The sequence below is a fragment of the Ovis aries genome, chromosome 4, assembly GCF_016772045.2.
Source record: "Ovis aries strain OAR_USU_Benz2616 breed Rambouillet chromosome 4, ARS-UI_Ramb_v3.0, whole genome shotgun sequence".
NCBI lineage: Eukaryota > Metazoa > Chordata > Mammalia > Artiodactyla > Bovidae > Ovis > Ovis aries.
In genome coordinates this window covers 62858199-62883733 of record NC_056057.1, presented here as the reverse complement: position 1 = coordinate 62883733, position 25535 = coordinate 62858199, and the positions used below count along the sequence as shown (strand labels likewise).

At 36.8% G+C, this 25535-nt stretch overlaps 1 protein-coding gene across 4 annotated transcripts in view; it reads left to right on the top strand.

The window, feature by feature from the left end:
* Positions 1-25535, top strand: part of SEPTIN7 (septin 7) — a 98897-nt gene that overhangs the window by 25734 nt on the left and 47628 nt on the right. The window contains exons 2-3 of one of the 4 annotated variants that reach the window (XM_060415027.1): positions 12766-13071; positions 14706-14808. In XM_060415027.1, the coding sequence (XP_060271010.1) occupies positions 14799-14808 (10 nt within the window). In that variant the 5' untranslated portion in view covers positions 12766-13071; positions 14706-14798. Of the gene's footprint in view, positions 1-12696; positions 13628-14705; positions 14809-25535 lie in introns of those variants that run through there. The other 3 variants (XM_060415026.1, XM_060415025.1, XM_060415024.1) reach the window with 3 other exon arrangements.

Genomic DNA, 25535 nt, shown 5'->3' with positions numbered 1-25535 from the left:
CTGTCCCATTACCAACTCCAAGAGCTTGCTCAGACTCATGGCCTTCGAGTTGGTGATGCCGTCCAACCGTCTCATCCTCCGTCGTCCCCTTCTCCTCCCGCCTTCACTCTTTCCCAGCATCAGGGTCTTTTCCAATGAGTCAGTTCTTCGCATCAGGTAGCCAAAGTATTGGAGCTCCAGCTTCAGCATCAGTCCTTCTGATGACTGTTCAGGACTGATTTCCTTTAGGATTGACTGGTTTGATCTCCTTGCAGTTCAAGGGACTCTCAAGAATCTTCTCCAGCACCACAGTTCAGAAGCATCAATTCTTTGGCGCTCAGCTTTCTTTATGGTCCAACTCTCACATCCATACATGACTACTGGAAAAACCATAGCCTTGACTAGATGGATCTTTGCTGACAAAGTAATGTCTCTGCTTTTTAATACACTGTCTAGATTGGTCATAGCTTTTCTTCCCAGGAGCAGGCATCTTTTAATTTCATGGCTATAGTCACCATCTGCAGTGATTTTGGAGCCCAAGAAAATATAGTATGTCACTGTTTCCATTATTTCCCCATCTATTTGACATGAAGTGATAGGACTTGATGCCATGATCTTAGTTTTCTAAGTGTTTAGTTTTAAGCCAACTTTTTCACACTCCTCTTTCACTTTCATCAAGAGGATCTTTAGTTCCTCTTCACTTTCTGCCATAAGGGTAATTGCTGTGTAAAGTGTGCCTTTAAATCAGATAGGAGAGTTGCAAATAAAAATTACATTTGTACTGTTTTTTGTGTTTACTTATTATGTAGTGTTTCTATCTGATTGTGAGGAATTTTCAATTTTTGCTTATCAGAGAATGTCTTAGGTTCAGCTTTATTTTTGAAAGATGCCTTTGGTAGACACTGAATTCTTGGTTGATAATTCTTTTTGTTTTAGTGTCTTCAATATGTCATCCATCTACTTTCTGGCCTGTGTGGTTTCTGATGAGATGTTTGTCATTATTCATATTGAGTCACCTATATAGAGTCATTTAAGTCTCTTGCTGCTTTCCTGATTCTTTGTCTATTTTTTGGTAATTTGATTGTGATGAGTCTAGCTGTGGATCTCTGCTTTTTCTCTGTTTGAAGTTGCTGAGCTTTTATTGTGTTGACTTGTTTTTCTTCAGATTCGGGATATTGTCTGCCATTGTTTCTTCAAATATACTTTTTGCCTCTTTTTCTTCTTGTCTTTTTCCGTATGTCCTTTTTACCAGTACTTCATGGACTCCCATATGTGTATGTTGGTATGCTTGATTTTGTTCCACACTTTCTGGCTGTGTAGTTTTTTATTCCCTCTCTTATTATTTCTGTTCCTTAGCCTGGTAAATGTTATTTGACGATCTTATTTTGCTAGCTCGTATCAGTTTTTGAACCTCTTTCTCTATAGTGAAATTTCATTTCAGTTATTCTACTTTTTAAAAATAATTTTTTTCTGTATTTTTGCTTGTGCTAGGTCTATGTTGCTGTGAGCCTTTCTCTAGTTTTGGAGAGTGGGGGCTTTTCTCCCCCTGTGGTGTGCAGGTTTCCCATTGTGGTGGCTTCTCTTCTTGTGGGGCATGGGCTCTAGGATGCATTGGCTTCAATAGTTGCCACACGTGGGCTCAGTATTTGCAGTTCCCAGTCTCTGAAGCACAGACTGAGGAATTCTGACACACCAGCTTATTTGCTTTGTGCCATGTGGGATCTTCTCAGACCAGGGATCCAACCTGTGTCCCCTGCATTGGCAGGCATTTTCTTTACCACTGGGCCACCAAGGTAGCCCTCCACTTTTCAACTTGAGGATTTTTATTTGGTTCTTTTAAATAATTTCTTTCTGTTTATTAATCATCTCTATTTGGTGAATGTAGTTCTTATACTTTCTTTTAGTTTTTTAGAAATGATTTCCTTTAGTTATTTCAATGTATTCAAAATAGCAGATTTAAAGTCTTTGCCTATGTTTGAGTTTTCTCAGAGTTAGCTTCTGTTGATTGCTTTTTTCTCCCCATGAATGTAGGTTATACTTTTGTATTTTCTTGGGTTTTTTTTTTTTTTTTATCTCATAATTTTTTGTTGAAAACTGGGCATTTTAAGCAAAACAGCGTGACAGCTGTGGTCAAATTGTCCATCTCCCCTCTTTCCTCCACCCCAGGATTTATTATTGTTTTTTGTTGTTTAGAGACTTTTGAGGAACTAATTCTGTAAAGTCTGTTTTCTTTGTCTTGTTTTATCACTGAAGTCTTTAATTATCCTATTGGTTGGTTGTGGGGTCTTGCAAGGAGTCAGACAGGTCAAATAATCTTTTGGGGGAATGGAGCTTTGAAGAAGCCTATTCTCTTCCAGTTGCTGACTGGGTGCTGATTTTTGCCATGATTGCATGCTGTTGGTTTTCAAGGCTACTGTAAAACAGGTGAGGGAAGATTCGAATGGGCAAGTTAAGATGCAATGAGAACTGCTGTTTTTACTGACATCCAGCCCTTTTTCTTGAGTAAGTGTTCTTTGAATTGCTATAACCCTTTTGTTCATTTCCAGAGTTCAGAAGAAATTGATTTTGATAATTTTGCCTCTTACTGCTTTTAATGAAGGAGAGAAGTTTCTTAAGTCTTTACTCTGTTGATTTCTTTAATGTCACTCCACTGTGTATCCTTTTGTTTTCCAGTGTACACATAAGAGAATCTTTAAAAGTAAATATTACTATGCCAGCTGTCTAGTAATAGTTTTTCCATTCAGGATATTGGTATTTGTCATGTCTGGTCTTCTAAAAGTTCTAATTTCTGCATGATGTTTTAACACATGGGCGTAACATAATATTTGTTTCACTTGTTTTTGAAACTTTGGTTTTTATGATTTTTCATTATCCTTAACAGTGCTTTGTTGAATGTTGTTTTATCTAAACTTCATAAATCTATAAGGTATACATTTGTGGAAGTGAAATTTATTGAGTGTGAGAGCATGAAGACTTAAGTTTTCAATGCATGTGGGCAAGTTGATCTTTAGGGAAGTGGTTTCATTTATATTTCACCAGTAATGTGTGAAAGTGCCTGTTTTCCCACATACTCACACTACTGGGTACTACTGTTCATTTAATTTAGTGCTCTCCAGTAGATCTTTTGGTAATTATGAAAATGTTCTATATCTATGAAATTTCCATTTCTATATCGAGTAGGGTAATCACTACCAACATGTGGCTCTTGAGCACTTGAAATGTAGCTAGTCCTAAATAAGGTGTGCTATATTTCAAAGATTATTACAAAGCAAAAGCATATAGAAAAATTAATAATGTAAAGTGAGTCATAATAACTTTTTATATTGACTGAATGTTGAGATGTTGATATTATATATACATTGGGTGAAATAAAATGTTAATTTCACCTTTTTACTCATGTGTCTGTTGTAATATTTATTACATAGATAATTCATCTTATATTTCTATTAGTAGTTGTCTAGATTGTAGACCATTCTTCCTTTTAAAAAAGCCCTGCTTCTTTAAAGCTTATGCTATTTAATAACAGTATTTTCTCACTCTTCTTAAATTTGTCAGATACCATATCCCTGTTATCTCTTTATTTGTTAAAGATGGCACCAAACAATTTTTCTTTCTACTCCAAGCCTTGTTATTATTCTGGGGCATATTTAGTGACCATATATAAAACTTGTTCAATAATTTAACTTACACATCTGGGATTATTGTTAAGCCATCATTTTAACGGCTCCATGTAGTCATCATCTGGAACTTCTGTCCCACCTCTGAAGACTTAAGTATATGTCTTTTTCTGTCTACAGCTTCATATTCTCTTAGCTGTCTCATTTCCTTACTTCCTCCCTTGGATCCTTGACCCTCTCCATTTTGTTCAGTGATTCACTTCAACCATACCTGTCAGCTCTCATGATGCCTTGTAGTTTTTGTGTGCCCTTTCTGCAAAATAACAGCTTCAGATAACAGTCTTGGCTTACATTCAGTTACAGACTGCTACTGGAGTAAAAGATCACATGGTTCAGTTCAGTCACTCAGTGGTGTCCAATTCTTTGCTACCCCATGGACTGCAGCATGCCAGGCTTCCCTGTCCATCACAGATTTATCCTAAACTAGTGGGCAGAATTGCTTGGATGCCTGCTGTGTATTCCTAGCCCTTCTTTTTGTTTTGATGGTTGCTGATTCAGATCTTTTGGAGAAGGCAGTGGCACCCCACTGCAGTACTCTTGCCTGGAAAATCCCATGGGCAGAGGAGCCTGGTAGGCTGCAGTCCATGGGGTCACTGAGGGTCGGACACGACTGAGTGACTTCACTGTCACTTTTCACTTTCATGCATTGGAGAAGGAAATGGCAACCCACTCCAGTGTTCTTACCTGGAGAATCCCAGGGACGGAGGAGCCTGGTGGGCTGCCGTCTATGGGGTCGCACAGAGTTGGACATGACTGAAGCAACTTAGCAGCAGCAACAGCAGATTCAAATCTTTATCTCTTAAAATTCCCTGGTAAGTCCCTTTAGGATTAGCAAATGATTTTTCTGTCTGATATTTAAAGAAAATCCTGTCTTTCACTTCAAAATGTTATCTGTATCCTAGTTTGTCTTCCTTTCTTTAGCCACTTGTCTAGGTAATGCTTTTTTTAAGATTTATTTTTATTTAAAAAATTTATTTGTTGAAGTATAGTAGATTTACAATGTTGTGTAATTTCTGCTGTACAGCAGTGACTCATTTATATACACATATGCTTTCTTTTTACTATTCCTTTCCATTGTGGTTTATCTCAGGATATTGAACATAGTTCTCTGTGCTATATACTAGGACCTTGTTTATCCATTCTATATGTAATAACTTGCATCTACTGACCCCAAACTTGCAGCATTTAAGCATGCAACCATCCTTTTTTTTTAAATTCCTAAAACCCTGCCTTAACCCTTTGTTGTTCTCTAAATTCTACTGTTGCTCTTCTGTTCACAGATAAGCATTCAGAAAAAATTGACTTGTTTACGCTCACTGTCTGCAGTTACTTACTACTTATTTATTTCCATTATGCCTCCATCCGTCTTTCCCTATCAGTCCACTGCTCTGACAATGGTCCCTGATAATGTTAAATAGATTCTTTTCTATCTCTGTGTTGACCACTCCAGAGCATGTGGTACAGTTGACCACTTCTTGAAGGAAGCCACTACAGTTGACCTCCTTGAACTGCTTCTAAAAACTGTTTTCCTCGTTCTTCTTTTTTCACCTTTTCCTAGGTTGTGTAGGTCATAGAGTTGGGATTTTGTTGTTGGTTGTGGCCTGCTTCCTACTTTGAATACTGTACTTGGATTCATAACCCATGGCCTTCATACCATTTAAATGTTGATGACTTAAAATGTTAATATCTGCCTTAAAATGTTAGTATCTGCCTAACCTAGACATTTCTAGAACTTCTAACTTACATATATATAGCTGCCTACTAGATATTTGTTTTCCTAAAGCCCTTAAACTCAAGTGAATTTTGCTTTTAGTGACTGGAACCACCATTAATCTAGCTCAGTCTAAATTCATAAATTTAGAATTTATGTCTTGCTGTTCCCCCCACAAGTTACAGAGACTTGTCACTTCAGCTCCTTAATATCTAACCCAGCATTGTTCATTAGAAGTTGATGTAAGTCACATATGTAATTTAAGCTTTTCTGGTAGCCTAGGCTTCCCTAGTGGCTCAGATGGTAAATAATCTGTCTGCAGTGCAGGAGACATGGGTTCAATCCCTGGGGCGGGAAGATCCCCTGGAGAAGTAAATGGCAAGCCACTGCAATATTCTTGCCTAGAGAATCCCATAGACAGAGGAACCTGGCAGGCTATAGTCCATAGGGTCGCACAGAGTTGGACATGACTGAAATGACTTTGCATGCAGGCATGTTAAAAAGTTGAAAAGAATGAATTTAATTTTAGTATCATTTTTATATAGCCCAATATAGCTAAAATTTTATTTCAATAAGTAATCAGTATAAAAATTGATATTTTATTCTTTTTTTTTCATAATAAGTCTTTAAAACCTGATTTGTGGGACTTCCCTGCTGGTCCAGTGGCTAAGGCTCCATGCTCCCAGAGCAGGGGGCCTGGGGTTCGATCCCTGGTTAGGGAACTAGATCCCACATGCTTCAACTAAGACCCGGCACAATCAAATAAATAAATAAAAATAAGTATATATAAAAAAACCTGGTTTGTATTTTATGCTTAGTATGTGTGTGAAAGTGGCTCAGTTGTGTCCGACTCTTTAGCAGCTTCGAGGACTATACAGTCCATGGAATTCTCTAGGCCAGAATATTGGAGTAGGTAGCTGTTCCCTTCTCCAGGGGATCTTCCCAACCCAGGAATTGAACCCAGGCCTCCCGAATTGCAGGTGGATTCTTTACCAACGGAGCCAGAGCATATCCCATTTCAGACTTGCTAAATTTCAAGTGGTCAGTAGCCACATGGAGCTAGTGGCTACTGTAATGAACAGTAGTGTTCTAACTTAATTTCTCTTAATCCTTGCTACTTCTGTCATGATTCAGGTCCTAATTTCTTCCTTGGGCTACTGCAGCAGATCTTGAAATTGCTACCAGTATCTCCTCAATATTCTTATTAGTTGTAATTTTCTAAAATATGAATGTGACTTGGCTTGTGTATTAATGTGATAGTGCAGTTTTCTGCTTAAAATTCTTTAATACTCTTCATAAGTTTTCAAGATGATGCCTCGTCTGAGTTCTTTACTGTGGCCTACAAAGTCCTTTGTGATCTGGATTTTGCTTGACTTCCTACTCTGCATCTCCTAGACCTTGATTATGAGGTGTACTGAACTATTTCTAGTTACCAAAAAGATCTGTACTTTCTTCTCTTGCTTTTGGGCCTTTACAGTTGCCAATTTGCTTGTCCATGTTGTGCAGCACCTACCCAAATTTCTCATCAGACTAAGGCCTGCTAGTCCTTTAGAATCTGAAGATTCTGACAACAGGATGGGAGAAAGCACCCGTCGTTTTTGTTCTCATAGCTGTCTTCCTGTGCTTGCTTCCATTATAGTGTTTATCACTGTATTAATAGAATTGCCTTCTAACTTCTCTGACCTCAGATTCTTAGTTTCATAAGCAGGGACCTTGTTTTCATTAGCTTCTATATCCCTAATTTGTGATACATACATTATGTGAATCCAGTAGCTATGTTAAATGAGTGTGGCCAGTAATTCTATAAGAAGACATTTAAATTCCAAGTTCAGAGCAAAGAAAAAATTTTATTAAAATTTTAAAGTTACCTCTTACATGTATTCATACAGATATTAAATCTTTTAGGTAGAGTAACCAAGCATCCAGAATAAGATTAAGAAAGTGAAAGTTGGTTCTGTTTGTACACAGTTGTTCATCTCAGTAAAAACGGAGGAGCTAGGGGCATGCAAAGTAACATATGACCTTTAAAGAAAATTGAGGAGGGGACAGTAAAGCTAATATTTAGGAAACACTTATGTGATCCTGTAACATCTTAGTAGTGTTGTTATATTAAATCTAGAATCTAGCTACTTTTGCACCAGTTATATTTAAAATACTGAAGACTTTTCAGTAGTGAAGTTCCGTAACTTTCCCCTTGAGTTATGTAAGAGATGGTAGGGATTTCAAGTGCTAGATAGTTTCGTCTGTGTGTATGATATAAGGCTTCTGTTAGAGTTAATAAGTAGACAACTAAATTTATGTACCTTTGTCTTTTGTATTGAGTGGTTGTTTTTGTGTTTAGAATTACATAAACTTTAGGAGAAAGCTTGCAGTTTATCTATGTTTTAAAATTCAAAGTTGATACAGCTTGAATTTGAATTATATAGAAAAGACCAAATTTACCTTTGGAATTTTAAGTAACTGATGTAAACCTTCCTTGAATCTTTATAGTGGGATTTTTTTTCCCTTTTTTATTATTGTAGTTGCTAAGTGGAGAAATAGAACCTTGGTCATATTAGGTAATTTGGGGCTGAATATCTATCTCTTTTGTAAAGTTGGTGAGTTCAGTTCAGTCGCTCAGTCGTGTCTGACTCTGCGACCCCATGGACTGCAGCATACTAGGCTTCCCTGCCCGTCACCAGCTCCTGGGGCTTGCTCACACTCATGTCTGTGATGCCGTCCAACCATCTCATCCTCTGTTGCCCCCTTCTCCTCCTGCATTCAGTCTTTCCCAGAATCAGGGTCTTTTCCAGTGAGTCAGTTCTTCACATCAGGTGGCCAAAGTATTGGAATTTGAGCTTCACCATCTGTCCTTCCAAAGAACATTGAGGATGAACTGATTGGATCTCCTTGCTATCCAAGGGACTCTCAAGAGTCTTTTCCAACACCACAGAACAAAAGCATCAATTATTCGGTGTTCAGCTTTCTTTATAGTCCAACTCTCACAACCATGACTGCAGGAAAAACCATAGCTTTGACTAGACGGACCTTTGTGAACAAAGTAATGTCTCTGCTTTTTAATATGCTATCTAGGCAGGTCATAACTTTTCTCCCAAGGGGCAAGTGTCTTTTAATTTCGTGGCTGCAGTCACCATCTGCAGTGATTTTGGAGCCCAAGAAAATAAAGTCTGTCACTGTTTCCATTGTTTTCCCATCTGTTTGCCATGGAGTGATGAGACTGGATGCCACAACCTGAGTTTTTTAAATGTTTAGTTTTAGGACAGCTTTTTCACTCTCCTCTTTCACTTTCATCAAGAGACTCTTTAGTTCCTTCCTCTTCACTTTTCTGCCTTAAGGGTGGTGGTATTTGTGTATCTGAGTTTATTGTTATTTCTCCCGGCAATCTTGATTCCAGCTTGTGCTTCATCCAGCCCAGCATTTTGCGTGGTGTTCTCTGCATGTAAGTTAAATAAGCAGGATGCCAGTATACAGCCTTGACGTACTCCTTTCCCAATTTGGAACCAGTCTGTTGTTTCATGTCTGATTCGAACTGTTGCTTCTTGACCTGCATACAGATTTCTCAGGCAGGTAAGGTGGTTATGGTATTCCCATCTCTTGAAGAATTTTCCACAGCTGTTGTCTTCTACACAGTCAAAAGCTTTGGTGTAATCAATAAAGCAGATGTTTTTCTGGGATTCTCTTGCTTTTTCTATGATCCAACACATGTTGGAATCTCTTGATTCCTCTGCCTTTTTAAAATCCAGCTTGATCATCTGGAAGTTGACAGTTCACGTACTGTTGAAGCCTGGCTTGGAGAATTTTGAGCTAGTATGTGAGCTAGAATTACTTTGCTAGTATGTGAGATGAGCAATTGCGTGGTAGTTTGAATATTCTTTGGCATTGCCCTTCCTTGGGATTGAAATGAAAACTGACCTTTTCCGGTCCTGTGGCCACTGCTGAGTTTTCCAAATTTGCTGGCATATTGAGTGCAGCACTTTCACAGCATCATCTTTTAGGATTTGAAATAGCTCAACTGGAATTCCATCACCTCCACTAGCTTTGTTCATCGTGACTCTTCCTAAGGCCCACTTGACTTTGCATTCCAGGATGTCTGGCTCTATGTGAGTGATGGAGAGAGTTGAGGGTTTATAGTAGATCCTATAAAAATGTTTTAATTTTCCCTCAAATTCCTATTACAACTCAGTTTTGTTGTTCCCCAAAAGCATATTTAGCAATTTTCAGAATAAGGTGCTGTTTTCTCCTTTGGAAAATATATGTTAATTTATAAATATTAATATTCAAATGTTAAAAATGATAATGGGTTTTCAGATGCCGAGGTTTTGATAACTTTACTTTGAAATAAGAACAAATGGTAGAGAATATAAACAAATCTTGAGTTCCAATAATCTATTATTGAAATCATTTTGAGGCATCTTGTTCTTTGAATCTAATTGATTTCTAGAAGTAAGTTTAAGTAAGTTAATGACTGCAATTACTGGGTATTGTATTTAAGTTGGTTTTCCCACAGGTAGTGAAATAGCAAGCAATGGAATTGTAGTTTGATTTTCTTAAATGTGAATTTGACATAGAGATTTGCCATATCTTTTAGTTACCAAAAGATTTAACATGTGCTTTTAGAAAAGATGATTCAATAACTGTTTCTTCTTACATAACTGATGATTGAAATCAAGTAATACTCTTAAGGTATTTTGGGTGAAGCCTGGGTGAATATACTTTTATCTACATTTGCATGCTTATAAGTGTCACAGTTACGTCACTCGGGTCTATAAATAATGTTTCTTTATCCAGAGATTATATTTCACACTGGCACTGTGAGCATTATATTTGTCCAGAAAAAGAATCAGTGGGTGGTTAAATCTTTTGAATTACAGACTGTGGTTGATTTTAGAATTTGGGGAAGGCAGGATTCTTATGAAATGTGAAAAGTTTATGTGTTTTAGTCAGCCAGTGTTATATTTTAGTATATTCCCTAAATCTGTCTTTTGTGTTTAGACACAGTTTCTTTCTCAGGAGAAATTTTCCTGAAAGTGTATTTTTGTTTATTTTTTTTAAACAACTCCTGTGTATCAGCACTCTTGTTAGGAATGTAGGGATGAATATGACATGATTTTCTTCCTCTGGGAATTCAGTCGTATGGGGAAGCTGGCAAATGACATGCTTAATTTTAAAATAATTTATAACATGTAATTATTTTAAAAATTATGTTAGTTAACATATACAGAGAATTATCTACTCTCAAACTAGTCAGTCTTCTTCCTGAGTTACTGAGACTGCTCTTGTGTAGAATTACCAGTAATCTTATTTCCAGATTTTATGGTCAAATCTCTGGTATTTTTCATTTGACTTTTTAGTAGCATTTTACACAGTTGGGTAACCTTTAGCCCTTCTAGTTTTCTTTCCTCCTCACTGACTGATCTTTCTTACTCTTTTTCTGCCTAACATTTCAGTGTTGGAGTGCTCCAGGAAACTGCCTGTGTGCTGTGCTGTGCTTAGTCGCTCAGCAAAGTATCTGACTCTTTGCGACCCCATGGACTATAGCCCACTAGGCTCCACTTTCCATGGAGATTCTCCAGGCAAGAATACTGGAGTGGGTTGCCATGTCCTCCCCCAGGGGGATCTTCCCAGCCCAGGGATCCAACTCTCTGGTCTCTTGCTTTGCAGGCGGATTCTTAAGCCAGCAGGGAAGCCCCAGGAAACTGCCTAGAATCCCTTTCATCTATAATCTCTCTTTGAGAGTATAATCCTCTCAGTACTATCTATATGCTTATTTTTCCTAAATCTGTATTTTCAGCAACAATCAACCCTGGAATTTCTGAATTCATATGGTTAACTGCTTATGACCATTTCTTCTTGAATATGTAATAGAGTCTTCAACACATTCAAAGCTTTTTTTTATTTTGGTGATTTTGGCCCTCACCACTCACTCTTTTCCTCGTCTTTGTTCCCTCTTTCCGTGGAGCTATCACTAGCCATTGAGTTGTTCAAGTCAAGTAGTGAGAGTATCTTTTGTCTCTTTTACTGATCACATGTAATGCACCAGAAGTGTCCTGACAATTCTTCCTTCAAAACCTGTTCTGAATCTTTCTCCTTACATTGACACCATCTAAATTCAGTATACCTTTTCTTTCTTAAACTATTGTAGTACGCTTCTTAGCAGTTTTCTTATTTCCATTTCTTCTCTTAGCAGTAAGAACTATCTTTAAAACACAAATCAGGTCAGGTCACTTGCCTGTGTAAAACCCTCCAGTGGCTTCCCATCATGCCTAAAATAACACTCAAATTTCCTGCTCTGACTGGGTCCCACATTATCTGGCCCCTGCCTGCCTCCCTGACCTATTTTCTATCGCTTGTCCCCTGGTCTGCTACCTTACTTCTGTGGAGTTCATATGCTTTCTTTTTGTTCCTGAAAGTACCAGGTTCACCTCCACTTTAGGGCCCACCACTTTGCCCTAGAATGCTTTTCCCTGTTTTCTTACTTCAGTCTCCCAGTTGTCCCTAAGACTTTTCTGTGACTTGAGGATAAAGCAATGAATAAGACACGGGTAGACTGAGACATTTTTCTTACACCTTTTGTATGGTGGGTTTCTTGAATATGTGACCTAAAATATTTTCTCGGAAACTTCTTCAGTTCTCTCAGATGGTCAGATGGCTTCCTCTTTTTGATGTCACAACTTCTGTAATTCCTTTAATCTGTACCTTGATGGAGTTTATGTTCTAGTTGGAGGTAGAGTGGGTGGAGATCACCATAAACAAGATTTGTATGTATGTTAGATGGTGATAGGTGCTAAAGGGAAAAAAAACATAAAGCAACAAAGTGCTGAGATGAGGAGTAGGTTGTAGTTTTAGTTAGGGTATTCAGAGCAGTCCTCTCTGTGGAGGTGACATTTGAATAATCATTGTCTTTTCTAGGTTGTGATATAACTCATAGATTTGTTCAATATAGAAAAAAAGACATACCCTTTTTACGGACATTTTGTCCAAAGATAGTCTTATTTTCTTCTCTGTGTTCTGTTCGTTGCCTTTCAGTTTTCATAGGTCACATTTACTTCATCTTTCCATTTGTCTTTAGCTTGTTTTTAGCTTCCTTTCCTATATCCCAGTTTCATCCAATTCTGAACTTTAGTTTAATTACTTGAAATATAGTAATACTGTATAAAGATCCTAGCGAAAACATTGGCATTTATCTGATCTGGTCTGTCTTAATCCAGTGACTGACAAAGCAAAATTGTATGAAATTTACATTTTTTTTTCTTCTTGGAATTTAAAGTTGGTCCCTGTATATCTTCTTGAAATTTCATACTTTACACTTTTTTCATCATTTCTTGTAAGACTTCAGGTGCAAGGCAGTGATTGTCCTTTATGAAAAGACAGGAGGTCTTTGATTCTATGTTTTATCAGGAAAGCTGCTAAAATGGACTCACTGGGCCTTATATCCAGCAAAAAAATATTTCCTTGATGTGAGTAGAAAAAAGTCTACTTTCAGTATATTTGTAATTTACCTTTAATTTGTTGAGTTACATGTAAGTAACTTTCATTTTCCCCCCCTCTTCATTTTACTGTGTTCCAATGGATTTCTCTGCCCTGTTTGGACTGAATGTGCCATGAATGATTCTTGGAATTCCTCGTTTACTGTTCCTCTGTGGATCTGTTCTGTTGGAATCTGGAACACTGGAATGATGGAAATATGTTCTTTACAAAGTAGCTGTGAGTATACTACATAATTAACACAGAGGCTTTTTTCTGGTCTAAGTTAAATTTCAGTTACAATTGGATGAAATATGAATCAAGGAAGCTTTAAATTTAATACATAGTCTTAGCTCTGCACATAGTAGGCTTTCAAATATTTGACTTTAAAATATTCTGTTCAATGTCCTAACTAGTATATTTAAAATTAGCCTCTAATTTAATTGGCTTACTTACCTGCTCAACATTTGTCTTAAAATTAATTTATATGAATTTTAAAAAAAGGTAAAAGATTATGGATGGAATATTTAGTTATATATGTGATACTAGTGAGGAATGTGGGGTGCTGTTCTTTGTTAAATCCAAATGTATTGAATTATTACTTTGATCCCATATGAGTGTTTTTGGATGAGAATTTAAATGTGGCAAAAACCTTTAAGAGAAATGTGTATCTCTTTTTAAATGATGAATGGCATTATGTTTTAATGATGAATAAGACCTACCTCTAAGTAAATTAATCAGTAAGACTCTACTCACTCAGATGGTCTGAACTATGGACAGTATTTCTCACCAATGGGTAAGTTGAAAGTCACACTGATTTTCTGTGCCAATTTAGAAGTAGGTTTGTATGAATTACTCATGAAATTATTGGTGCGTTCATCAAAGAATCAAAAGCTATACAGAAAACGAAATTAAAGTTTACTTTAAAACCAGGATAAATCTGATGTCCAGTAAAAACATTGAGGTGACATTATTGGACCTAGTATAAGAGTTTGAAAGATAATGTTTACTGGTTGACATTGATCATGAGAGCTTTTAAGAGTTTATGAAAAATTTTAAACTCCACATTTTGATTTTATTTCATAAATAAGAAGGTGAATTTCAAGAAACTCCTGCCTGTGGTTTTTAGTATGAGCAAAGGGAATAATTAAAAGAGTCCTTAATATAATCTTACATAAGATTATATATATAATACAACAGGGAATATATGTTATATAGCATATTGTTAATATAAAATACATAATTAATTATATAATATAATATATAGTATAACAGGAACGCCTGGCATGCTGCAGTCCATGGGGTGGCAAAGAGTTGAACATGACTGAGTGACTGAACTGAATATAATCTTAAGGGGATTTGAATTTTTTTATTGTGAAAAATCCTTTGTTGTTTTTTTTAGTTGTTTGATCAGAATCTCAGTAACTTACTATAAATTGAAATCTTTGCTCTGAGGCAGGTTTTATTAATTTTTATTTTATTCCCTTGGGTTTTTATAATTGACTCAGTTCAGTTCAGTTGCTCAGTTATGTCTGACTCTTTGCAATCCCATGGACTGCATCACACCAGGCTTCCCTGTTCATCACTGACTCCTGGAGCTTGCTCAGACTCATGTCCATCGAGTCAGTGATGTCATCTGACAATCTCATTGACTTCTATAGTTGACTACTGTTAATCAACTTGTGCTCAATTTATTTTGTCCATTTCTTCGATTAACTAATACTTTTATTGGTAATACTATAAAATCAGTTTGATTTACCAGGAGTAAGAGTTTGTATGATTTTCTAAAAATAGGTTAATGAAGAGAATTTAAAATGTATGATAGAAGCATTTTGTTGACTTATTAATAATTGAGCCTCTTTTGCTTTTCTCAGCAACAGAAGAATCTTGAAGGCTATGTGGGATTTGCAAATCTCCCAAATCAAGTATACAGAAAATCAGTGAAGAGAGGTTTTGAATTCACACTTATGGTTGTGGGTAAGATATAATTTCTCACTAAAGTTGAATTTTGATTCAAGTTTCAAACTGTTTAATGAACTCTGAATGTTTTAAGAAAACAATAGCCCAAATAACTGCAGCAATCAATGTTATATGTTTTTTGTTAAGCAGATACACTTTAAAATTTAACTTGGTAGCATAGTGGGATTTAAGTATTTTCTTGCCTGTTTTTTTGTAGGTGGTGCAGTTTTGAAAACTGCGGGGAAAGGAAGTAGAAGTTGAAAAGCGGTGGGAGGTGGCTAGTGGAACAGAAAACTGGAGTTCTCCTCAGTTGATGCTACAAAAGGAAATAGCATCTGGTGGTTACTTATTACTCCAGGATAGTTTTATTCTTTGGCTCATGTAGTGCATTGAAGCCATATCATCCAAGTGTTTAACTCAAACATATGTTCTCTAAATCTGAAAAAGAAGGATGGGGTGGAGGATCATAATCATGCAGTGATTGCCCTGGGAGTTCATTCATTGAGTGTAAGCTCTGGAATACGTGAAATATGACTCTCCTTCTTTGGTTCACTCTTATTTTTCTCTTGCGTGTGTTTCATCCTGTGAACACCTTTCCCTGCCTGTAATCGATTTTAAGAGATTGTCAGGGGTTATTTTAACTGTAGTTTAGTAACATCATCATATATGAAAAGACGCTTTACCATGTGTAAGATTAGTTTTCTTAAATGACAGTCTTAATCTTAAATGACTTTATACTATTTTCACCTCATATAGGCTGTCTTTATAACTTGGCTCCTCAATTTGATGCAATTTATTATATTTCTCTATTTAAGAAGATGGAAGGCAGAATTATTGGATTAACTATCCTTGACAAAGAAAATTGAGTTGATGCTGGATCTTTATGTATTGTGCATTAAATTTTGCTAATTATATTCCATACCTGGTATTTTATTTTGGTGCTGAATTAGATTATTGAATTAGGTATGAAATACTCCTTCACTGAAGGTAAGAATATTTTATCAACTGACCAGAATATTTTGCCTGAGGGTCAGTTTGTGGCTGTTTGGAAGTATCTGCATTGTAATAATTCATAGTTAAAACGTGGTACACACACACGCACAAAAACGTGGTACAAAATCTGCAAACTTGATACTTGTCTGCCTCTGGCTGAATAAAAAGTATGGTATACCTGGCTTGCAAATTGCTGCTGTAGAGCAGACGTGTGGGTCTAGATAGGTGAATAAAATATGCAGGACACACCTCTTCATCGGTTGGTAACATAAATCATTATACATGAAGAAATACTGCATCTTATATTTACATTTACTGTGTAATGTTAGTGATCTTAAGTGACAAACTGTAGACAAATAAAAGATCATTTTTTAATTTGTAAAAAAAACCCTCCTAGGTCCATTAGGAGAACCATAACAGTTTTCAAAAAATTTATATTATTAAAACTTAAAGAGTGACTTTCAGAGTGTCTGCTTAGTAATGTCTGGGAGTCAAGGCCAGATATTTGGTTTGAAATTGCTGTGACATTTTTCCAGGTGAAAGATATATAATAATCAGCTGATCTTGACTTTTAGAGGAAATATGGAATCTCTGAATGTAACTTACTAATTTTTTTGTTGTTGTTGCCTCATTTAACACTTGAACATTTTATATTTAGCACGCAGTGGCACCCTACTCCAGTCCTCTTGCCTGGAAAATCCCATGGACGGAGGAGCCTGGTAGGCTGCAGTCCATGGGGTCGCTGAGGGTCGGATACGACCGAGCGACTTCACTTTCACTTTTCACTTTCATGCATTGGAGAAGGAAATGGCAACCCACTCCAGTGTTCTTGCCTGGAGAATCCCAGGGACAGGGGAGCCTGGTGGGCTGCCATCTATGGGGTTGCACAGAGTCGGACACGACTGAAGTGACTTAGTAGTAGTAGTTAGTAACCATTGTACATGTTGCAACTATGTATTGTTAGTGTTGTATTTTTTCCACTTAACTAATACATGCCCTCATAGATACATTTAATCAGTGTTACCACCATGGGGACAAGATGCTGATTCTTACTAGTTTTTTTGGTTAGACCTTTTGTCAACTATAGCTTGTTTTTTTTGTTTGATAAGACTTAAAATGATAATAAAAGAGAATGGGTATCAATATTATTATTCTGTCCTCCTCCCCATACCTTACTGTTTAATTAACTGTCTTTGTGTAGACTTGAGTACAAGGTCTGAATCTTTTCATCTACATAGTTGCAATGTGTGACACATAAAAGTCACCTTTTAAGTATTTTATACATTGTCTTTCAGACTGCAGGCCATATCTGACAGCACTGTGTATATATCATAGAAAGCTAAAGCTAATCTTGCCGTAACATTCTTGACTTAGAGACTACAAGCTATTCCTTATAAACTGAGTCCTCATTTTTGTGATTTATGCTCAGAGCAACTTCGACTCTTAAAACAGTTTTTGGTTTGAGATTTATACAATGATACAAACTGAGAATCTATATTTAACAGTTGATTTCTTAATCTCTTCACGCTTTGTTGGGAAACCTTTATCCAGTAACCTTGCTTCATAAGCAATATTTATTATTTACCTGAGAGACTTTTTTGTATAAAAGAGGCCTATTGGTATTCCTGTATTTTCTTGCCTAAAGGAGCTTATAATTTACATAATGATATAAAATATACATAAAAAGATAACTTTCAGGAAGTAAATACAAGTTAGTAGAGTCATATAGAAATTAAGAACAGATGTTTAAAGGTATAGGAGAGCTTATCCGTGGTTGGACATTATTACTGCTTTATTTGAGGAAGAGGTATTAGGGCAGATTTTTGAAGAATAGAATTGGGATAGACATTGAGTGGGCAGTCCAGTTGGAAAAACAATAGCCAACAAAAATCAGCACCTATATGTCAGGCAATATTTCAAGTACATAAAGTATTGACACTTTATTTCTGTAACTCATACAGTCCTTAACAGTAATCGTATGATATAAGTATTATTGTTTTCTCCGTTTTAAAGATGCAAAAACTGAGGCATGGAGATATTAATTACTTGCTCATGGTCACACTGCTATCAGATGCCAGAACCAAACCCAGTCTATCTCTGTCTGGTGTGTTCTTAAGCACTATGCTGCTGCTGCTGCTGCTGCTGCTGCTGCTGCTGCTGAAGTTGTTTCAGTTGTGTCCGACTCTGTGCAACCCTACGGACAGCAGCCCACCAGGCTCCTCTGTCCACGGGATTCTCTAGGCAAGATGCAGAGGCTCATTTGGAAATACTGGATATAGTGCATCCATTATGCTTTGAACTTGTATGATTTCAACTAGATATTCTGTTTTCCCTAAAAAAATTAGAGAGACGAGAGGGACAGAGGGAAGAAGAAATGAGAATTGTAGATAACTTAAATAGTGCAAGCAGTTTTTTCCTGCCATTCTACTGAAATGAGTAGTTTCTGTCCTAGGGTCAGCATCAAGTGGGAGAGGTGAGTTTTCTATTCCCCTAGTCATTCCAGCTTCCACATACTTTCATAGTGTATGGCTCTCACTTTGCTCAGTTAGTCTAGGTGCCTTAATATAAACTAGTTACTTCTTAAGTGCTCAAGAAAAAGGTATCTGTTTCAGTGCAGGAAGAAAACAAGTTGTCAGGTTATATGTAATTGTGCTTTATGGATGATATGGAGGAGCAGAGGAAGATTTAAGATTAATTGGCATTGTACATTGATTTTAGGATCCTACCTTGAAGAGTTCACTTTGTAATAGTTGGAAATAAGGCTGGAAGGGTAGGCTAACATAGATTTTAAAGACCTTGTTTGCCTCTGGGATGAGATTGGAATTCTTGATTTTGAATCTTTATTTGAAAATTTAGTTTAAAACCCAATGTCAGCAATATTAAATAATGAAGACAGTTAGGTCTTTAATGTAGCAAAGCGTCAAACCTGTTTGGGCTCAGAACTTGACATTTCTTTGTGTGCTTCTTAATTAGACTTGCCTAGGCTCTGAGATGGAAATGGCAACCCACTCCAGTATTCTTGCCTGGAAAATCCCATGGATGAAGGAGCCTGAAATGTTGCAGTCCATGGGGTAGCAAAGAGTTGGACATGACTGAGTGATTTCACTTAAAAAGAAGCATGCTCTGAGAATAAAATGTTAATTGTAAATTCCTGATTTTACTAGAGTCTTTCAAAGAGGTAGAACTAAGGTAGATTGCTTTATCTGACCAGAAAACATTTTGAAAAGCAAGTGGCATTAAATCTGTTACTTTGGATTTTTTGAAGATAAAATTCAGCTTAATCATTTCTATAAGACTAAGCTTTGCAAAATTTTTATAGCAGAGGTTTTTTTTAATTGTCATAATTTAGTTGACCTATATCAAATGTCTTTAGTAGCACTGGCCTTTTTGTTGGCAAAAGGAGCTTAGCAGTAGAATATGGTGGTTTAGCCATTTTGGGGATTCAGAGTTTATCATAATGTATGACTTATTAGTAAAGTTTAGGGGGTATTTAATGAGTGACAGAATAAACAATGACTGTCATAGATAATCTTCCCCCACCTTCTTGTTGGTGTTTATATTAATGTAGTTAGTTAGTTGAAGAAATTGAAAAGTAGTATTGGCCATTTTGTATCTAGGTTATTGGGCATTCAGTGGAATTATGCTTAATTCTGACATTAAGATATGTTGACTACTTGAAATGCTTTAATACTTCAGAATTTTCTGCCCTGAGCTCTGTATTTTTATTTTGCTTTTAGTAATAAAAGTAATTTAACCAATGATGATTGCACAACATTGTGCATACAGAAAAACCACTGAGTTGTACACTTTATTTTTTTTATTTTTTATTTTTTAAAATTTATTTGGCTGCACTATATCTCAGTTGTGGCACTGGAGATCTTCATTGCCTCATGTATGATCTTTGTTGTAGCATGTGGGATCTAGTTCCCTGACCAGGGATCGAACCTTGGCCCCCTGCATTGGGAGCCAAGAATCTTAGCCACTGGACCACCTGGGAAGTCCCGAGTTGTACACTTTAAAATAGTGCATTTTTGTTATATGAATTTTATTTCAGAGAACTAATTTAGCCAAAGCAGAGAAAGTTTAGGGGGAAAAACTTACCTACTATTTAGATTTTTGTATTCCTTCTAGGAGTTTCAGCTACATATTTTAAAAAGTGCTTTTGTAATAAAGTTAATGTGTTTCATTGTAGAAATAGGGAAAAGCAGAAAAGCAAAATGAAAATAAATATTACCATAATCTGTCATCCAGTGGTAACTCTTAAGCATAGAAACATACAGTGTTTCTGTTTGTATGTATCTGTAATGTCTGTGATTGTCGTATAAAATTAGCAGTAAATTATGATCATCTTTTAATAATAGATATTTTTTGATAATCTAGCTATGATTGAGATGCAGATTTCATTGGCTTTTGTAGGTTGGGTATACCAAAATTTGCCTTGTTGTCCAGTATCAATATAGTTAGAGCAAACATGGTTGTAGTTATATCTGTCCTTGCATTTTTATTTACTTCTTTAGGATTAAGCTTTGTAAGTTTGAATTGGTATTTTTTTATGAAAGCTTATGAGTTGTTTTAAGGATTTTAATATTAATACCGAATTGACCTAAGATAGATTGTATACCACTTTGCACACTAACCAGGTGTTGATAGCATACTACCATCAGTGGATATTACAGTGTTTCTTTGCCAATTTAATACCTAAAAATTGGTGTCTTACTTTCATTCTACATAGTATTGTTGCTGGTTAGCTTTTTAATTATTTCTGTTTATCTTTGGTTTTATAAATCATATATTCTAGTTTAATTTTAAAAGCTATATTCCTTTTTTTCCTTATATAGATGCTGTAAGGGTATTGTTGTTGTGGTTGTGGTTGGGCATTGACTCTGTCAGAATTTTTCTTGTGTCATGTTATATATTAACCTGATTTTTATATTGTCCATGTAGTCTTTTTTTCTTTTGGCTTGTGTCTTTGATACCTGCCTGCTTGATTCAGTCTTATTAGGGATTGCACTGTATATAAGTATATAGACTAAGGTTTACTTTCTTTATTTTGCAGTTTACATCCATGTGAATTTTTTTGATGTGAGACAGGAATTTGATGTTTATTTTACCTTATTTTTTAAATGGTTAATTAGTCTTCCTAAAACCATTTATTACAAGCTTAAAGATATATGTGCTTGGTTGGTTCTCTTACTCAACCCTTTTTTTCAAAGATAAAATATATTTTTCCTGAATTTTGGGAGATTTATGGTATGTTGAGGATATCCCCATTCCATGTATGCTCTAACTGTTACAGATGCTTAATGGGAAAATAGGTGAAAGATAGGTGAAAACACTGTAAGGGAATATAGTAGAGAAGAACAAAAGTCCAAGTTAACTACACCATGAATCATTAAAGTGATATTATCCACCTTACCTGCCTCCTGAGAAACCTGTATGTTGGTTAAGAAGCACCACTTAGAACCAGACATGGAACAACCAACTGGTTCCAAATTGGGAAAGGAATACATCAAGGTTGTATATTGTCATCTTGCCTATTTGACTTATATGCAAAGTACAACATAAGAAGTGCTAGCTGGATGAAGCTCAACTTGAATCAAGATTGCCGGGAGAAATATCAATAACCTCAGATATACAGATAATATCACCCTAATGGCAGAAAGTGAAGAGGAGCTAAAATGCCTGTTGATGAAGATGAAAGAGAGTGAAAAAGCCGCTTAAAAACTCAACATTCAGAAAACTAAGATTATGACCTCTGGTCCTATCACATCATGGCAAATAAGGAAAAAATGGAAAAAGTTACAGACTTATTTTCTTGAGCTCCAAATTCACTGCAGATGGTGACTGCAGCCATGAAATTAAAAGACGCTTGCTCCTTGGAAGAAAAGCTATGAGAAACCTAGACAGCATATATTAAAAAGCAGAAATAACACTTGGCTGACAAAGGTCCATCTAGTCAAAACTATGGTTTTTCCAGTAGTCATGTATGGCTGTGAGAGCTGGACCATAAAGAAGGCTGAGGGCCGAAGAATTGATGCTTTTGAACTGTGGTGTTGGAGAAGAGTCTTGAGAGTCTCCTGGACTGCAAGGAGATCCAACCAGTCCATCCTAAGGACTGATGGTGAAGCTGAAACTCCAATACTTTGGCCACCTGATGCGAAGAACTGATTCACTGGAAGACCCTGATGTTGGGAAAGGTTAAGTGCAGAAGGAGAAAGGGGAGACAGAGGATGAGATAGTTGGATTGCATTATCGACTCAATGGACATGCATTTGAGCAAATTCCAGAAGGTAGTGAAGGACAGGGACGCCTTGCATGCTGCAGACCATGGGTGGCAGAGAGTTACTTAACAACAACAAAGATACTAAAGATTATGGTGCTGACTTTTTAAGGGGAAAATAGGGATGACTAGGGCTTCCCCGGTGGCTCAGCAGTGAAGAATCGGCCTGCAATGCAGGAGACGCAGGAGATGTAGGTTTGATTTCTGGGTCAGAAAGATTCCCCTGGAGGAGGAAATAGCAACTCACTAGAGTGTTCTTGCCTGGAGAATCCCATGGACAGAGGAGCCTGGTGGGCTACAGTCCGTAGGGTCGAAAAGTGTCAGACACAACTGAGCATGAGGGGGCTCTAAATGGGTTTACTGACTGAGCTTCCTGAAATACAATTGAGATTTTTATCATTTATTTTCTGGGGAGAGATTGTGTATTTGAGTTTTCAGAGAGGTTGTTAATTCACCTAAAAATTGAGAACTATAGGTACAAAGTATTCTGCATAATTGGAAGTGTGTGACACTGATTTATTGTGATTCTTGTGCTGAGATAATGTTTTAATTAATTTTGTAACATTTGTAAAGACAAAAATTATAAGTACAGTACACAGGTTTTTGCCCTCTGTAACATTTGGAATGCACAGTGCCTCATTGCCCGTTAAATACTTGTGTATTTCTTTTCCTCAAGGATTTTCTACTGCATAGCCATTAATATACCATCAGAATCAGAAAATAGCAAATGTATGTTTGTATACATATGTATATAGAGACAGTGAAAGTGTTAGTCGCTCATTTGTGTCCAGCTCTTTGCAACACCATGATCTGTAGCCTGCCAAGCTCCTCTGTCCATGAAATTTTCCAGGCAAGTATACTGGAGTGGATAGCCATTCCTTTCTGCAGGGGATCTTCCCAACCCAGGGATTGAACTTGGTCTTCTGCATTGCAGTCAGATTCTTTACTGTCTGAGCCACCAGAAAAGCCCCACATATATATGGAAACAAAAACAAATACTTTTGTATCCATAGTGTATCTCCATCTATTATATTTGTTGAAAATCATCATGTTTACACTGGTATTTCCAGTTTCAGTTCATTATCACAGCATATGTTTACTTTAAAAAAAATTGAATTATAGTTTCTGTACAATATAAGTTATAGGTATACAATATAATGATTCATAATTTTTTAACTGTGCTTACTTATTTGATCAGTTTTCCTGTATGAAACTAATCTTCTGTCCAGGCTTTTCTCTTCCTCCCTGTGGTGGAGTCTCGCTACTCACCCCTTTCAAGTGCTGTGACACCCTGTGGCAAGCCACTCTTCATGCCTTCGTCATCGTTTTTGAGTTCAGGCCTTCTCCCAGACTCTTTGGGAAGCGGTCTTTATCTTGTAGACGCCTATTAGCCTGCCCTGGGCCACTGTGCCTTCCCTCTAGCATGTTCACCTGGTATCAGCCTCAGATAATGATTTCTGGACTGAATTTTCAGAAAGAAAGTGGAAGAGAAAGAGCTGAAATAAGTTTGAAGGGTTTAAAAACTAATATTTAACTGTTACAGAGTTAACTGGCATATGAATAGGAGAAATTATCCTTTTATTCTTACGTAACACAGGTTAAAAAAAATTAATAAAATTGTAGTTTGGGGCTGCCATAGGGAAAAAGTGACTAAAAGGAGATAAAAGTGTGGAAAAAAATTAGTTTGGAAATGAAACGTACTTGCGGAGGTGTATAGCGTTTCAGTGGTTACATTTACATGTATTTTGATAAACAGTGTTTGTAAAAACTTTGAATACCCTCCAAATTTATTAATGGTTGAAACTAATAGATGAATATTTAAAAGGGAGAAAGCTTTAGATTTTGGGGCTCTGTTCTTACTCTGCCCAGAACTCTCAAGTAAGTGGATGATATGAAGAGGTTTTCTTCATTAAGCCCAAATAATAACTTCCTTGACTCTTTACATGGCACACTAAATGTGTACTACTGAAACACTTACTAAATTAAATTGTAATTAGTAGTGTGTAGTACCCTAGAAATGCCTTTGAGAATTGAAGTAGTCATTTTCATTTTCATATCATTAGCTTAGTCCATAACTCCTAGTCAGTTCAGTTCAGTTCAGTCGCTCAGTTGTGTCCGACTCTTTGTGACCCTGTGAATTGCAGCACGCCAGGCCTCCCTGTCCATCACCATTTCCCGGAGTTCACTCAGACTCACGTCCATCAAGTCCGTGATGCCATCCAGCCATCTCATCCTCTGTCGTCCCCTTCTCCTCCTGCCCCCAATCCCTCCTGGCATCAGAGTCTTTTCCAGTGAGTCAACTCTTCGCATGAGGTGGCCAAAGTACTGGAGTTTCAGCTTTAGCATCATTCCTTCCAAAGAAATCCCAGGGCTAATCTCCTTTGAATGGACTGGTTGGATCTCCTTGCAGTCCAAGGGACTCTCAAGAGTCTTCTCCAACACCACAGTTCAAAAGCATCAATTCTTTGGCACTCAGCCTTCTTCACAGTCCAACTCTGACATCCCTACATGACCACTGGAAAAACCATAGCCTTGACTAGACGGACCTTAGTCGGCAAAGTAATGTCTCTGCTTTTGAATATATTATCTAGGTTGGTCATAACTTTCCTTCCAAGGAGTAATCATCTTTTAATTTCATGGCTGCAGTCACCATCTGCAGTGATTTTGGAGCCCAAAAAAATAAAGTCTGTTTCCACTGTTTCCCCATCTATGTGCCATGAAGTGATGGGACCGGATGCCATGACCTTCATTTTCTGAATGTTGAGCTTTAAGCCAACTTTTTCACTCTCCTCTTTCCTTTTTCATCAGGAGGCTTTTGAGTTCCTCTTCCCTTTCTGCCATAAGGGTGGTGTCATCTGTATATCTGAGGTTATTGAGATTTCTCCCGGCAATCTTGATTCCAGCTTGTGTTTCTTCCAGTCCAGCGTTTCTCATGATGTACTCTGCATTTACGTTAAATAAGCAGGGTGACAATATACAGCCTTGATGCACTCCTTTTCCTATTTGGAACCAGTCTGTTGTTCCATGTCCAGTTCTAACTGTTGCTTCCTGACCTGCATACAGATTTCTCAAGAGGCAGGTCAGTGTATGTCAGCTAAATTACTGATCATTCAATTAAAATCTGTTCTCAGGAGTATGACAGAAATACTGTGGAAATCTCATATTATGTTATCACTGTAAATGTTACCATCTGTAACAAAATTAACAATTCCTAGTCTTCTATCATAAAAATTTTAGTTAGTTAAGAATGAACCACCAATCACGTTACACTTTTGATTCCTTGGTATCCACTCTGATATTTTGACAAAATCTTTATTTTTTATGATTCACATATTTTAAAACTAGCTGTTTCCCTCCAGATGAAAACTTTATTTTTGTTAGTGAATGCTAGCCACAGTTGAAAATTAGAGGGAAAGTTTAATCCTTCCCCTACCATATGAAAGAGTGATAGTATTCATAAAAAACTTGTCCT